Source organism: Bos taurus, chromosome 18 (assembly GCF_002263795.3).
Source record: "Bos taurus isolate L1 Dominette 01449 registration number 42190680 breed Hereford chromosome 18, ARS-UCD2.0, whole genome shotgun sequence".
Classification (NCBI taxonomy): domain Eukaryota; kingdom Metazoa; phylum Chordata; class Mammalia; order Artiodactyla; family Bovidae; genus Bos; species Bos taurus.
In genome coordinates, this window is record NC_037345.1 from 35,603,268 (window position 1) to 35,619,291 (window position 16,024).

Here is a 16,024-nt window from a genome sequence, read left to right on the forward strand (position 1 = left end):
AAGAGTTGAAAAAGCTGTGGTTTTATGGCAGCCTATAATATCTCTGAAATTATCATCTTTGGAAGGAATAAGCAACAGAAAAGATGACTGTGAGCTGAGTACTTGATTCTATATTTGGCTTTTCGCCACTGCTGTGAGACCTGTTTAAAATAGACACTGTCAAAGTCAAAATCAGATGCCATGTCTGAATTTTAATAACATTCTCTGGTCCCTTTCCTACCACACCACCTAATGAACTTTCAGGGTACTAGTTCCAAATAGCTTCCAAGTAAATGTATTGAATTCAGTTCAGTTCAGTTCAGTTCAGTTGCTCAGTCGTGTCCGACTCTTTGCGACCCCATGGACTGCAGCACGCCAGGCCTCCCTGTCCATCACCAGCTCCCGGAGTTCACTCAAACTCATGTACATCGAGTCGGTGATGCCATCCAGCCATCTCATCCTCTGTCGTCCCCTTTTCCTCCTGCCCCCAATCCCTCCCAGCCTCAGAGTCTTTTCCAATGAGTCAACTCTTCGCATGAGGTGGCCACAGTATTGGAGTTTCAGCTTTAGCATCAGTCCTTCCAATGAACACGCAGGACTGATCTCCTTTAGAATGGACTGGTTGGATCTCCTTGCAGTCCAAGGGACTCTCAAGAGTCTTCTCCAACACCACAGTTCGAAAGCATCAATTCTTAGGCACTCAGCCTTCTTCACAGTCCAACTCTCACATCCATACATGACCACTGGAAAAACCATAGCCTTGACTAGACAAACCTTTGTTGGCAAAGTAATGTCTCTGCTTTTGAATATGCTATCTAGGTTGGTCATAACTTTCCTTCCAAGGAGTAAGAGTTTTTTAATTTCATGGCTGCAGTCACCATCTGCAGTGATTTTGGAGCCCCCAAAAATAATGTCTGACACTGTTTCCACTGTTGCCCATCTTTTTGCCATGAAGTGATGGGACCAGATGCCATGATCTTAGTTTTCTGAATGTTGAACTTTAAGCCAACTTTTTCACTCTCCACTTTCACTTTCATCAAGAGGCTTTTGAGTTCCTCTTCACTTTCTGCCATAAGGGTGGTGTCATCTGCATATCTGAGGTTATTGATATTTCTCCCAGCAATCTTGATTCCAGCTTGTGCTTCTTCCAGCCCAGCATTTCTCCTGATGTACTCTGCATATACGTTAAGTAAGCAGGGTGACAACATACAGCCTTGACGTACTCTTTTTCCTATTTGGAACCAGTCTGTTGTTCCATGTCCAGTTCTAACTGTTGCTTCCTGACCTGCATATAGGTTTCTCAAGAGGCAGGTCAGGTGGTCTGGTATTCCCATCTCTTTCAGAATTTTCCACAGTTTATTGTGATCTACACAGTCAAAGGCTTTGGCATAGACAATTAGGATCCATTTATTCAGTTATCAGAAATTGATGTTTCTTCCTTGGTAGTAAGGTCCTTGTCCTTTGGGAGCTCATAAGCTATTTGATACTGATATGTACTGATAGTCTAATGAGATGAATAACATTAGAGGCCATGCACAGAGATCACAGCCATCCTTGGGCTCTCTCTTGGCACGAAATTAACCCATAGACCCACATGTAGAATCCACACTGAAAACACTGTTCCCTGTTGTTATGATAGAGGTGCCAAAGGCTGCCTTGTCTATTTATGTCCCTTTATTTACTATATATATGGACTATATACAGCCCATGGAATTCTCCAGGCCAGAATACTGGAGTGGGTAGCCGTTCCCTTCTCCAGGGGATCTTCCCAACCCAGGGATCGAACCCAGGTCTCTCCCATTGCAGGCAATTTCTTTAGCAGCTGAGCCACCAGGGAATCCCATATATATATATATATACATATAATACATATATATACTATATAAGATTTTTTAAAAATCTTCATTATACTTACAAGGAAACTGAAGAGAAAATGTGCTGACATACATCCCCATAACTTTTCATTTACATACTATTTCAGTGAGTTGTTTCTAGCAGTCAAGAGTCAGTTTAGATTAATTCCATCGTTCTATGCAGACCATCAAGAATGGTCAATAAGTCCTAGCCTGGAAAATTTATTTAAAAAGCACCATCTATTTGGCACAGGCCTTCATAAGTCTGTGTATCAATGACCTTCAGAAATTGATCTCAATTAATGATTATTGGAGCTAGCCAGCACTACTTAATCTTCACCCTTTTGTACTTAATTCCTTTAGCTTATAGTTCTGTTTCTTTACTATTCTGCATTAAATACTAATCATAGTTCAGTTCAGTCGCTTAGTCATTTCTGACTCTTTGCAGCCCCATGGACTGCAGCACGCCAGGCCTCCCTGTCCATCACCAACTCCCGGAGCTTGTTCAAACCCATGTCCATCAAGTTGGTGATGCCATCCAACCATCTCATCCTCTGTCATCCCCTTCTCCTCTTGACTTCAGTCTTTCCCAGCATCAGGGTCTTTTCCAGTGAGTCAGTTCTTCCCATCAGGTGGGCAAAGTATTTGGAGTTTCAGCTTCAGCATCAGTCCTTCCAGTGAACATTCAAGACTGATTTCCTTTAGGATAGACTGGTTGGGTCTCCTTGCAGTCCAAGGGAATCTCAAGAGTCTTCTCCAACACCACAGTTCAAAAACATCAATTCTTCGGCACTCAGCTTTCTTTATGGTCCAACTCTCACGTCCATACATGACCACTGGAAAAACCACAGCTTTGACTAGATGGACCTTTGTTGGCAAAGTAATGTCTCTGATTTTTAATATGCTGTCTAGGTTGGTCATAGCTTTTCTTCCAAGGATCAAGCATTTTTCAAATTCATGGCTGCAGTCACCATCTGCAGTGATTTTGGAGCCCAAGAAAAGAAAGTCTGTCACTGTTTCTATTGTTTCTCCATCTGTTTGCCATGGAGTGACAGGACCAGATGCCGTGATCTTAGTTTTTTGAATTTTAAGCCAGCTTTTTCACTCTCCTCTTTCACTTTCATCAAGAGGCTCTTTAGTTCCTCTTCACTTTCTGCCATACAGGTGGTATCATCTGTGTATCTGAGGTTATCGATATTTCTCCTGGCAGTCTTGATTCCAGCTTGTGCTTCATCCAGTCCAGCATTTCGCATGATGTACTCTGCATATAAGTTAAATAAGCAGGGTGACGATATACAGCCTTGATGTACTCCATTCCCAATTTGGAACCAATCTTTTGTTCCGTGTCCGGTTCTAACTTGCTTCTTGACCTACATACAGATGTCAAGGAGGCAGTAAGGTGGCCTGGTATTCCTATCTCGTTAAGAATGTTCCACACAAAGACTGTGTGGATCTTTAACTGTGATCCACACAGTCAAAGGCTTTGGCCTAGTCATAAAGCAGAAGCAGCTGTTTTTCTGTAACTGTTGCTTTTTCAAAGATGCAGCAGATGCTGGCAATTTGATCTCTGGTTCCTCTGCCTTTTCTAAATCCAGCTTGAACATCTGGAAGTTTACGGTTCACATACTGTTGAACTAATTACAGTCAGTGTGATTACTAATGCCAGTCAAGCCAAATTTTCATCCTTCGCTTCTTTGCCTTTCTGAATGCTGCTACTTGAAAATTTGTCTGTTGAGAATCACAGACTTCTATGGTTAGAGACCTTATTAGTTTATAACACCATCATTGATTAGCCAAGGAAATGGGAATCTTGGATATGTGAAATAATTTGTCAAGGATACACATGGAATTAGTGGCAAAGCCTGCTTTCAAACCAAACCTAATTTCCAGGCCATTCCTTTGCTTACATATTTTGCTTTCCCAGGTCTTATTTTCTCCTTGGGTCACAAGGCTACTCCCACTCATTTTTTTCTCAGCCTTTTGCTCTTCAGTGGGAGTGAAACTGCTCCCATACTTCCAAGTCTGTAGTAAGAAGGTGCATAAATCTCCTCTTGATCGTTCACTGTAGTTTCTTACCCATAGGATTTTTCCTTTTGGTTGTTCTAATTTCCAAATTCAGTTCCAGAGCTGACCTCTACCACCTTCCTCCTCTAAATTCGTCCTCAGCTTTTCTCCAGTAGTGACAGCATTATTCTTCCTAGACTTAGAGCCTTGGTGGTAGTAACGAATCAATCCTTTCTTCTTCTTACAGTCACCACACTCACTCGTAGAATTGTTTTTGTCCAAGACCTTTGCATTTTCTTTGTCTAAATGATTTCTAGCCTCTTCTACTCTTTTGGCTTTCAAGAAGCTGAACGGGTGTTTTGAAACTGATTCTACCATTTACTAAGCAAATTGTGTGACACAACCTCTATTATCTATCTGTAAAGTGGGATAATACTGATCCTAAATTGTTGTCAAGATTAGCTGAAACAAGATACAAATTTTCAGTTAAGTTTAACCCATAGATGCTCAATAAATATTTGTGGAGTGAATGTTACTTCCCTTTTCCTTATAGCCATAATGAGTATATGAGTTTGAAAAACTTTTTTCTTAACTACCTAAAGAATAGATTAGATATTAATACTTGAAGTTTTTTTTTTAATGATCAGTAGTGTCTCCTTTGCTCTATGATCACTTCAGATGCTAATTATGGAAAGGTTTTTTTCTCTTGGTCTATTTTTATTTATAAAAGCTGTACTGAGATTCATTATTCATTCATTACTTTAGAATTCATCTTTGAAAATAATACAGTTCAGTGGTTTTTAGTATATTCATAAAGTTGTACAACCATCATCAGTATCTAATTTTAAAACATTTTCGTTACTCCAGAAAGAAACCCCATACCTCTTTGTAGTCATTCTCTGTTCCTTTGTCTCTATAATACCTGGCAACCACCTGTTTATTTTCTGTCAGTTCTGACCATTTTATATAAATAGAATCAGACAAGATAGGACCTTTTGTGTTTGGCTTCTTTCACTTAGTATAATGTTCCCAAAGTTCAATCCATGTTGCAACATGTGTTTAGAACCTCATTCTTTTCTAAGGCTGAATAATATTTCATTGTATGGAACAGACCACATTTTGTTTATCCACTCATCAATGGTAGACAACTGGGTTGTTTCCACTTTGGGGCTATTAAGAATAATCCTGGTATGAACATTTGAGTACAGGTTTTTATGTGGAAGTAGTTTTCAGATCCCTTGAGTATATGCTTAGGAGTGGTCTTAGTATAGAACTTTCAGGTGATGAAGCAAAAAAATTTTCATTTCAAAGCAAAGAATTCTAATGGTGAGAGAACTAAAGGTTCATATTTGGGATGTTTCCTTCTATATTGGTTCCTAAGATTAAAATTCTTTGCATTGGACCTCACAGAAGACTATAAATCAACAAATTCAAGAGCCTTTTCTGAAAGGATCAGCAATAATACAAATGCCTCTACATAATAAAGGGTGTTTGTATTAGCATAGGGTAACAAAGTAATCCCCAAATCTCAACTCTCATCAAAGTATTTATTTTCATTCACTTTATATCCAAGGTGCACTGCAGGAATCAGGAAAGGAAAACTCTCCTAAAGGGATGCAGATTAAGGAAAAGTTAGGTTAAGTGAACAAGAATCCTGTCTTCTGCTCTGCAGCCTGAGCCTTCACAGTGAGGGTAGGAACGTTTCCCTTTTCTCTGAGCCATTTCCCTTTCCAATAAAACTGACCTGAAAGATAGAGAAAGGGGGGCCTGGAAAAACTTTTGGAATGATGTTTCCATCCAGTTCAAGAGTAGGCTTCATTAGAAAGCCACAGAAAGGGAAAAAAACATCTTTGAAATAGAGCTCGGCTTCGAGCATCATATGGTCAGTCACACAGAGGTCACTAATTACTCTTCCCTTTCTTGTTTTTCAGTGAACGAGGTAATTGGGAGAGACATGTCTCAGATTTCCGTTTCCCAAGGGACAGGGGCGAGCAGGCAGGCTCCCCTCCCGGGTCCCAGTTCCCTGGATTTAGGAAGATCCGACGGGCTCTGACAGTGCTCACTGCAGCCTTGTGTCCATCATCATGTACTTCTCAGCATGTTTCTCTCCTTGGACCTTGGGTTTCCAACTCTGCAACCTTCAGGATGGAGCCAGGAGTTGGGATCACCGAATGTGGGGAAAGCAGCATTCCTCCAACTCAGGCCTTGGGAAGATTTTGTAAGAGAACAGGAGTAGTACAGGCTGTTTGATCTTTGGAGAAATGAGCTTTGCCTTTTATATTTAAATAGGATACTTTTATATGATGGGTGCTTTGAGTGTGAATGCAGCAGGCTCTCCATTTCAGAGGTGCTGCTTCTGCAGGTGACCTGGTTGCTTAGCTAGGATTGGTGATTTGTACTGCTTTAGGTCATTTAAAGGACTCTCTAGCTTTGATGATATTTTTAAAGTAGAAACTTTTGATAAAACTTTCCAGAGGTAAAAGAAAAAAAAAAACTACCCCAAGCCCACACCTATGCCTCAGAAACTCAGCATGTGTCCTGGAAGCCTTTCATAGATTCATAGGAAGTAAAGCCAAATGTAGCTCATACTTCTTTATAAAAGTAAACTCTTAGGTAAAATGAGAAGAGACCATTCCAATCACTGAAGTGTTGGAATACAAAATGACATTCCAGAGCATAGCATTTTTGTAACTTTTTAGGTAATCTTCCTGCTGTCTCTCCATACCGTCTCCATGTTGAAATTGCTTTTTTCCCCTCAGGGCCTTGGGTAAATTAACTACATGTAAGGGAGCTTTGAAAGATGGGGTTTTTTTTAGCTTGATATCTTTAATTCCTGCCATCCTACTAACAGGTAGGCTGTGGGGTATTTTTCCTTTTTATGTCCTCTGGTCCCAGACCTTTTCCAAGTGGAAGCATCAGCATTTGGCTGCCAGTCTCTTGTTGGTTTGTTTAGGCAACTTTGCTGCTTCTAGCTCATCTCTATAGAGGCCAGGCTGTGTCAGAAGCCAAGCACAAATGAGCTATGCTTCGGGACCGGGGCAGAGGACCTGCAGGATTCCAGATGGGAAGCTCTTAAGATCTGCACTGGCATGGGAGGCTTTTCCCTCATTGTTTACAGCCTGAAATGATCCTGGCCTATCCTGCCCCATCCACATGGCATAAAAAACAACCTTTCCCTAGAAGGCTTTGAGGCAAATCCAAAAATGAGATACCATTGTAAACCTGACCCTCCACACCAAAGATGCCCTGGTGCTGCTGCTGGTAAGGCTGGTGCCCAAAGAGGGGCCAGCAAGAAACTCCAGCCTGCTGTCTACCAAAGGAGGTGCCCAACTTGGGTTCTCTTCAAACCCTGCCCTTACCTATCCCCTTAGTGGGATTAGTTTCCTGTTCCAAGGCTTGGGCCTATTTCAAGGCCCCTAAAGCTTGCAGTATGTTTTCAAATGAAATGTTGTACTTCTATTCAGGAAGCAAATTTTCTGAGTGCCTACATAGGAGAGACAGTGTGATGGGCTGGTCACAGGCTCCATTGCTGTTACCCCAGGGGATTGTAGGTCCCAGATGCCAGGACTCTCTACTGAGGCCAAGTGAGGCCTGGGTGGAGGGAGCCAGCTCAATGTCCACCATCTCTAGTCAGCCAGATAGGAACTGTTGACCTACAATGAGGTATGGTCTTTTTTTTTTCCTTTAAGCCACAATGTTTTCAATTTCTCCCTAAAATTAGTTAGAAAAAATGTCTATCTTTCAGCAAATCACTCTAGTCCTTCTTGGAGCCCAGTGTTTTCACATTTTCTTTGAAAGTGAGTTTTGTGTCACGGAGTGTAGATAGATTTGCTTTGGGGCCTGTGGTTGGAAGCCCAGAGCTTCCTCTGGAGGGTTTTAGGGGGCTGACCCTCTTGAGATGGCCAGACTTTCCTCCGCCTTCACACCCCTGGGGTAGCCACCTCACATGGGGTCCTTACAAGAGCTTCCCTTGCAAGACCCTTTGGGGGTTGCTCTGTTGCCCTCAAGAATAAAAGCCTCTATGATCCAGAGTTGCTATGCACCAAAATTTGATGCCTTTTAAATACCTTGATGCCTGTAGCACTAGAAATGCTTTCCTATTTAAAATAAAAGTTAAATTTTAAAATAGAGCTTTGTATACTACATAAGCAGTTTTGTATCAGCTTTGTAAAAGCTTTGGTGTAAGAGACAGTATTTTTGGCTTTGTAGACAGAGACCTTACTTTTTGTGCAACATAGTGGTGTTACAGCACACATCCACTGGACTATGCAATTGAACTCTAGTTACAGCACTGAGCAACTGGCACGTGCTAGCACCCGCCCCTGCCCGCTCCAGCCCTGCTAGACCGTGGGTTGAGGAATGGGATGAGCAGCCTTCTGCTTACTGGAGATGCACTAAGAAACTTGGCTGAAAATAGCATTTAAAGGAACAGATGTCTTCGAGTTCGAGTGTGGTGCTGCTGCCCAGGGTGCATCCCATACCTGCCCAGGGCTAGCCCCTATCAACAGAGCTTTGCTGAGTCCGGCTGTAAAGCCCTGTTGTTGATACCCAGAACAGATGGTCATCTGTATGGCTCAGGTGGGTTCAAGTTGAAACCTTGTATTTTATAAAATGGATGATGTTCAATTAAGGAACTGGTTCTTAGTTATGTTTACAGCACTTGAGATTGTGTTTTCTTGTACATTTTGTATTTTAAAACCTTTTATAGGAGTACAGTGCTCCTTACACAAATACAAAGGGAAGAAGCCAGCAATTCAGGCTCCTCAGTTACAGTGCTGAAATAATAAACGGTGACAGGTCAACAGTCTCCTTGAAATCTGCCTGAGTGTTCCTCTGCATGGGGCTGGTGTGGAGCCCCTCACTGTGTGCCAAAGGGAAGGGCACTTGGGCTTTTAAAAAGTCCATTTGGTTAGGAACCTTTATTTTACAGAAGAGAGGGTAGAATTCCAAATTCCTTCTGAAGCTTCAGTTGGGCACCCTGCAGTGGGTGCAGAGGACATTCCAAGGTGTCTGTTGAGTTCAGGAAAACTGACCTGCCCAAAGTGTGCATGAAAAGTAGGCAGAAGTCCCTTTATAAGTCAAGCCTGAGTTTTTCTGTGGGGGCCTTCTGCCCCCTAGTGTCCTCTGGGGATACTGCAGTACAGTCCATCAAAACTCTTTGTGATTTTTGCCATCTGCTATTCCTTGTGCCAGGCTCCAGGGGGGCCATCATCCTTAGGTGGGACCACCCCTGGCACAATGTGGTCACTGAGGTCCAAGTATCCTGGGGAGTGGGACCAGCACTCTTTGCTGCCCTGCACCCCATCAGAAGGGACGGGAAGGTAGGACACTGGTATCTTTACTCAGAAAGAAGCTCCCTGGAGTCATACACTGAAAGCACCAGGGCTTACATTTTTTTTTAAAGAAACCAAGCCTGCTGTGGACATCAGCCCCCCGGAACCTGTAGGCACAGGCCATAGCCAGAACAGAACAAAGGCTCTCTGGGTGCTACTTAAGGAGCCCAGATCCGACCACTGGGAGCAGGGTAGTGCCATTCCACCCCCAGCCCTGCATGCAGGGTCCAGCCGTCATCTCTGAGGTGGACAGGCAGAGCAATAAGTTGGGGGATGGAGCTGGGGCTTGATCTCCGCTGGGGGCCTTCTGAGAATTTTGAAAAGCCAGAAAGAAGCCACCAGGTTGAGGGCGCTGGTTCTCTGGAGACAGGAGAGTCCCATTAGCTTAGGACATCAGTCAGCTCTTACCTCCTGGCTCCCTCACCTACAAACACACCCATTCTTTGGGGGCCTGTAGCACAGTACGAGCTGGGTCACCAACAGGCATCAGGCTGGTGTAGTCATCAGGGGCTAGCTGTAGGAGGGACAGAGGTTTAGGCAGGGAGCCCCAGACTCAGCCAGCTTCCCCAGCACTCCAGCCACACCTCACCTGGTAGGCCTGGAAGACGCTGAGCAGATCCTTCATACCAGCTGTGTATGGGACACCCTGCATACGGACCAGGGCTCCTGGCTGGGACAACACGGAGGTGGGAGCAGAGGCCAGGGCTGCAGGGGGTGTGGTGAGGTAGCCCACAGTGGTGGGGGAAACGGGGGGGCTGGGGAGAAAAGGCAGGGATTTAGTAGTGTAGTCCCAGTTATGGCCTAGACTGAGCCCTACCCGCCTCCTCCCTTGCCTCTGCCTTGTGCTTGGTTCATTTCCTCCTCCCTGAAACCCCTGCCTCCACAGAGTCCTCCCTATTCCAGTATGTAGGTGGCATCAATCAGCCCCTAGTTGTCACTCCCTCACTGTCTCAGAATAAGGGAGCTCCAAGAGACCTTGAGTTACGTGGCCCAGGAAGGGGATCATGGATCTGAGCCTCCTGCAAACCAAGACAAGAGGGCAAGACTGAAGTTCTTTTAGCAGCAGGGTACCTGGGGTAGTACGCTGTGTAGTTCATGTAGAGTTGAGTGGCTGGCCCTGGGTAGTAGGCGACTGGGGTAGGAGCAGCAGGCACCCTGGCAGCTGGGAGCAGTGCTGAAGAGGGATACAGAGCTGCTGTCTCAGTGGGAATGAGGGTCGGGGTGGCCTGGAAGGTGGCGTAGGCGGGTGGTGAGAGGCCTAGAGGCAGAAGCAGAGAGTGTATCTGCAGGGAGCCCAGCACTGCCCTGGGTTGGGCAGCCAGAGAAGAGTCCCCCCACGTAGAAAGTAAGGGTGGTAACAGCCTGGCTCCCACATGCCACTTCTTTGAAGGCCCCAGCCCCTGGGACACTCACAGGGCAGCTTGCAGGGTGGAGGGGACATGCCACTGCGGCCCAAGGTGCCCCCCATCAGGACACGGCTCATCTCCTCTGTGGAGCAGGGGACCACCTCCACATAGCGTTCCTTCATTGCTTTCTTATGGCAGCGCTGAGCAGCAGCTAGGGCCCGCTCTGCTGATGTCATCTGGATGAAGGCATCACCTGACGGCCGGCCCTGTGCACACCACCTTGTGAGCTGCCTGTCATGTGCGAGGATCCCTTACTCCTAACCATGCTGCCCCCCTGGCCCCCCTGGGCAGCAGCTTTACCTGCTGGTTGAGCACCATGTGCACACCATGAGGCCGAATGTCAACTGCTGCCTCCCCCAGAAAGCTAAGGATATCTTCAATGGTGGCTGTGTAGGGCAGGCCTCGCAGGCGTACACAGTCTCTCCCGGTCCCAGCTGCCAGTGGGAAGGGGATGGGCAGCAGTGGAGCAGTCAGGGTGGGAAGGAGTGGGCTGGAGGCGTAGCGGTTCAGGACCTAGAAGGAAAGGAAGCAGCAGGCTGATTATGCCAAGGAGGGCAAGGCCAAGGCAGGGAGAGAAGGGGCACCCTGGAGAGGTACATGGGTGTGGGGCGTGGGGCCTGGGGGGCTCACCTGCTGCACCTCAGCTGCAGTGCTCCGGAAGAGTTCAATGTATCGCTTACCCAGCATGCCTTTATGCCTGCGTAACGCAGCCTGTGCCAGCTCCTCACAGGCGAAGAGGGCAAAGGCATCACCCGTGGGCCGGCCATCAGGGTGGCGCACAAAGAGCAGCCCATCAGCGCCCCCTGTCACTGGGCACTCTGGCCCCAGGAAGCCTAGCACGTCTGCTGGCCCAGCCGAAAAGGGCAGTCCCCGCAGCCGCAGGATCACTTGGTCTTCCCGTGACAGGAAACGCGCCACCTCTAGTGATGTGCCTTGGGGGGGGGGGGCGTGGGAGTCACTTACTGACTTCATCTGTGCCCTTCCAAATACCCACCCACACCGGCACCCAGGGAAGCAGGAAGGCAAGAGGCATGAGGAAACAGGACATATGTCAAGAGCCAGGGGGCACTAGGCACTTTCGGGAGCACACTCACCCCCTGCGATCTTCACAAACTCCTCTCCTGTTGCTTTATACACCTGTGGGGACAGCCCATGGGTCTCATGCCTGCCCAGCCTCAGCTCTGTCCTGCTCTGCTCCCAACCCTAGAGCCCCACCTCGATATAGCGGACGCCCATGTGATGCTTGTGTCTCTGCAGCGCTAGGTCCCGCTGTTCGCTGTCCACAAAACGGATGAGGGCCTCACCATTTCTGCGGCCCTGGGCGTTGAGGCACAGTGCTACACCACCCCTGCAGAGCCAGCACTGCGTTAGTCCCTCCTGGGTGGGCCTGCCCTCCTGTGCCCATCTACCCTGCTGTACCTACCTGGCAATATTGAGGCCTTTGAAGAATCGAGCCACGTCCTGGTCTGATGACTGCCAAGGCAGCCCACGAGCCCAAACCACAGTCTCGCTGTCCACCACGTCAGCCTTGCTGCTGTGGGGGCAAGGCACAATCAGAGCTGTCCAGCTGCTGTCACCCCCAACCCTGCCCCCTCCCTCACTCACCAAGGCCCTGTCTCATATTTCTGCTTCACCCCTTCAGGCTTCACAAACAGTTGACCTGAGAGGAGATAGCATGTGGGTCAGCAAGGTCTGGTGAGGGAGGGGTGTCTCCCCACCAAGCTCTGCAAAAAGGACAGTTGAGGGGGATGAGGAGGCAACAAAGGGGCTTCACCTGTGGCCTCTCAGAGAAGGTGACGTGGGGAGGGGAACTTGGAGGAAGAAAGAGGCAGGCATTCACCCAGCCGTGAGAACAGGTGAAAGGTGGTGAGGGGAACCTTACCGCTGGGACTTTCAAGCAGGTGCAGGATGATGGCTACCATTGTCTTCACTTCCCACACCCCAAAATCATCCTCTGTGGCATCTGTCTCCAGCCCCAACTCTATGAGCAGAGAATAACAATGAGGAAATCCCAGCACAAGAGGGCAACTGGCATGTCCCACTGAAGCTCACAGCCCCTACATAAACACACACAGAATCCCAGCAAACACATTTGTTTTGGCTTGGCTCATCTGTGCCATTACAGGTCCGCAGCCTAGATAAATGGAGATACATGCCTACATTCCAAATGTGCCCCAGCACAGACACAGACTTGCAGTCAGGGGTTGAGCGGTTCATGTAAACTTGCATGTGTTCATCCAACCTGCCAGCATGCACATACTCAAGACACATTCAGCTTGCAGCCACCCTTCCACCCTCACTCTGCTGGGTCACAGATACCCTGTGCCATGGTGGCCACGGTGAGGTCCCTGGCAGAGCAGGCACTTGGGTGCTGCACGTGGAACTCTCTGCGGAGGTCGTAGAAGGAGAAGAAGGTGTCGGGGAGCACCAGGTTCTGGGGGCACATGGGAATGGGGATGAATGGGGGAACTGAGCTGCCCTGGCCTCCCGCCGCCCCTGGCCCTGTGAGAGTGGGCATCCTGGCAACTGTGCCCCCTGTTGCACCCTCAGTGGTGGCATACCTTCCTGGAGGCTTCAGGGTGCAGGACCTGTCGCAACAGTTGCTGCCCATCAGTGCAGAGCATGTAGGGGCCCCCGCCCAGCAGAGCCACATCCCCGCTCACCAGCTGTGAGAACTGGGAATAGGGAGTGAAGAGAGAGACAGAGGGACTCACAGCCAGGTGGGCAGGGGGAGGGAGGGTGCAGGCTTGCAAAGCTGGTTCAGCCAGATGTTCAGCCCTTCCCTGCCTGGGGAGGAGGCTGCCACGCCTGCTGGGCTTGGCTCTGTGTCCCACCCGCTCCCTCCCCATCCACTGTCACCTTCTCCAGGCCAAATGGGAGCAGTCACAGATCACCCAAGCCCCCATCACACACACTCCAGGAGTCTGGAATGGGGCCAGAGCAAACACCTGGTGGAGTGGGACAAGTAGGTGGGGAGGGGTGGGACAAAGCAGGTTAAACCTGTCCCTGGCCAGGCACCACCCTCAGACAGGTGAGGGAGGCCCAGTCCTGTGGGAGGCCCAGCCTGCTCATGGTCAATGGCAGCCCCGCCCCTAGGTCTGACCAACCCAGGAGCTGAGAAACTCCAAGGACAGAGCTCCGCACCTGAACGCCAGGGGCAGCATGAGCTTTGACCCAGACCCGATCGACCGGCTGGCACTGAGGTGTTTGCTCATAGAGGGGGCGGGAAGCGGCCCAGCCCCTCCCCCATTCTCATCCCCGCCGGCGAACACGTATGAGCACAAACCACAGGCCCAAGAACCTTCCCTAGCCCGAGCTTTCCCATCTGAGGCTAGCAGAGCAAGGCGACCCAGCCCACGCATCCCAAGTGGGGGCTAGTTTGGGAGTCCTGGAACAGACTCAGGTTCCACATCGTTGTGCCTGTTTCCTCATCAGGAACCACCAAAGTTGTCGGAAGATAAAAGAATTTGTGCTAGTAAAGCACTTTCACTCATTCCACCCAAGAGTCAGGCACAGGGTGAGCGCAGTAAAGAAGATAAGAAAAACAGCAAAGGGAACCGCCTTCCACTTCAGCCAGGCCTTTGCACTCAGGAGCCAGGTAGCCCCCAGGCGGGGTCCGGACAGCGCCCATGCCTGGCCAGCCGACCGGGACAGGCCTGGACGAGCAGCTTACACCTGGCGGCGTCTACCTCGGGGGCAGACACCGCCCTACGCCCCCGCTGCAGCGTCTCCCAGGCCGGTGGGTGGGCCGAGGACACAAGCGGCACGGATCGTGACCTGTGGCCAAGTCTGGGCCCCTCGGCCCTTTCAGCTTCCGGCTGCTGTTTTGGACGACCTGGCCAGGCAGGTTCCCAAAGGTGTCTCACCTACCTCCCCCCGCAGGCCTGGGACTCTGGGAGGGGTCTCGTAGCCTCCATCTCCACCCCTTCATTAGGAGTGGATCACTGTGAAGTCTGAAAAGACGCCCCCCTGGAACGGCCGACACATGCGGACACACGCACGTTAGGGAGTCGCTGAAAGTTTCAAACAACAGGAACCCGTCCTACCACCCTGGCCACTTGGCTGTGGTGCGCCAGGCCTCCCCTTCTGCCCCTTCTCCCGCCGAGAAATGTCCCTGCAGCCCGGCCGTGCCTCCATTCACCCCAGCCCCGGCGCTCACCTGCTGCAGCACTTTGTCCAGCGGCTCGGCCCGCGCCAGGCTGTCGGAGCTCAGGCCGCTCGCCTCGCGGCACTGAGGGCTCAGCGCGGCTGCCTCGGCGCGAACCAGTGACTTATGCAATGTCCCCACCTGCGAACGGCGGGGAAAACCGATCAGCCACTGCGCTCCTGGGATCCCGAAGCTCTCTGGAGATCTCAGTGCCCCCTTCCTATCCTACCTGGCGGCTCCGCGGCTCCACCACTTGCCAGACTAGGAGGATTAAGTCGGTCTCGTCGGAACCCAGGTCCGGCCCCAGCGCACCGGCCGTGGCCCCGAACAGTACGACCAGGGGTCCAGGCCCGGGACGGGGGTCGGCAGCGGAGTCTGCAGTGGGGTTCGGGCCTGGGGGCGGCGGCTGGGGTGGCGGCGGAGTCATGGCCGCAGAGGAGAGGGGCGCTCGGCCAGACACACGCGGATCGACGAAGCGCACGCACGCACCGACCGACGGCAGACGCGGCCCGGCTGGGGCGGGACACCGTGTGTTGGGGGCGGCACCTGCGGCCCGGCTGGCGCAGTGGGCGCTGCTGAGACCAGCCCGCGGCGCCCCGCGGGGCGGGGCGGCTACCGGCCCCCGCCCTCTCCGGGCGAGTTACCTGTCGGCCCCGCCGGCCACGTGATCGAGGGCCCGGGAACGTTGGGGGAGGGCCGCTAGAATCCAGCCCTGGACGCTCACACTCGCTCTCCCGGCCTGGGCTCGCGCTCAAGACCCAGACTCCACTCCCGCAGCCGACCCTGCCTGACTTCTGGGGCGACCCCCCATCCCCTCCCACTCCCCTCTCCCACCAGGGCTCTACCAAGGAAAGTGCAAAACTGGGGCCTTCTTCAGTCCGTAAGCGGCAGCCTAGAGGTTGTAGGGGGTCACGACGGCCGGTCTGGAGGGGTAAAGTCAAAGGGGAGGTAAGAGTTACCAGGTATCACCCCAAGGCTTATGGGGTGATTGCCAGAGGTGGGAGGAGAGTGGCAGGAAGCACAAGAGAGCACTAGAACCATTAGGGGATTCAGGGCAGAGTTTGTGAACACAGGTGCGAAGGCTGGGCCTTAGCCGGGCTCTTGGAAGTGCCTGCGATGCTAGAGCGCGGTCGGACTTGCGCAGGCCTCGTTTCTCGGGAAGGAAGAAGCGCGTCTCCCACATCCCCCGCCGCAGCTCCCGAGAGCGGGCCTCTAGACGGCGCTGAGCCGGACTGCCCCAGCAAGGAGCCTCGCCCCCACCCGACGTTAGAGCTGCGGTATGCTTTCGCCCTTCCGCCTGGA

The 16,024-nt window shown here is 50.3% G+C and overlaps 2 protein-coding genes across 8 annotated transcripts in view; one reads left to right on the forward strand and one right to left on the reverse strand.

Annotated features, from left to right (window-relative positions):
• Nucleotides 1–6,314, forward strand: part of NFATC3 (nuclear factor of activated T cells 3) — a 91,745-nt gene extending 85,431 nt beyond the window's left edge. Inside the window, exon 11 of one of the 2 annotated variants that reach the window (XM_005218707.5) lies at nt 5,768–5,855. Coding sequence is in view for 1 of the 2 variants with exons in the window: in NM_001192831.1 (NP_001179760.1) it covers nt 5,768–5,889 (122 nt within the window). In the remaining variant the exon portion in view is untranslated. Of the gene's footprint in view, nt 1–5,767 lie in introns of both variants that reach the window. The other variant, NM_001192831.1, reaches the window with a different exon arrangement.
• On the reverse strand, nt 5,365–15,199 carry ESRP2 (epithelial splicing regulatory protein 2). 6 transcript variants are annotated; one of them, XM_059876621.1, is made up of 16 exons: nt 14,952–15,199; nt 14,735–14,863; nt 13,137–13,250; nt 12,895–13,009; nt 12,458–12,556; nt 12,181–12,235; nt 11,999–12,109; nt 11,791–11,923; nt 11,670–11,712; nt 11,206–11,507; nt 10,876–11,088; nt 10,583–10,781; nt 10,241–10,427; nt 9,759–9,924; nt 9,578–9,683; nt 5,365–5,580 (listed from the first exon to the last, which is right to left on the reverse strand). In XM_059876621.1, exons 1-15 carry the CDS (start codon nt 15,147–15,149, stop codon nt 9,594–9,596), a joined length of 2,154 nt encoding a protein of 717 aa, XP_059732604.1. In that variant the 5' UTR covers nt 15,150–15,199; the 3' UTR covers nt 5,365–5,580; nt 9,578–9,593. The 6 variants fall into 6 exon arrangements, with proteins under 6 accessions (XP_059732604.1, XP_005218583.1, XP_059732605.1 ...); XM_005218526.5 differs by having other exon boundaries at nt 5,365–6,040; XM_059876622.1 differs by having other exon boundaries at nt 5,365–9,683; nt 11,999–12,106.
• Nucleotides 15,200–16,024: the final 825 nt, after the last annotated feature.

Coding starts and splice junctions, on each gene's coding strand:
- ESRP2 (XM_059876621.1), bottom strand. CDS start 15,149: ATGACTCCGCCGCCACCCCAGCCGCCGCCCCCAGGCCCGAACCCCACT. Junction 13,251..14,734: donor TGGACAAAGTGCTGCAGCAG/GTGAGCGCCGGG, acceptor CCCTATTCCCAG/TTCTCACAGCTGGTGAGCGG. Junction 12,110..12,180: donor AAATATGAGACAGGGCCTTG/GTGAGTGAGGGA, acceptor TTGCCCCCACAG/CAGCAAGGCTGACGTGGTGG.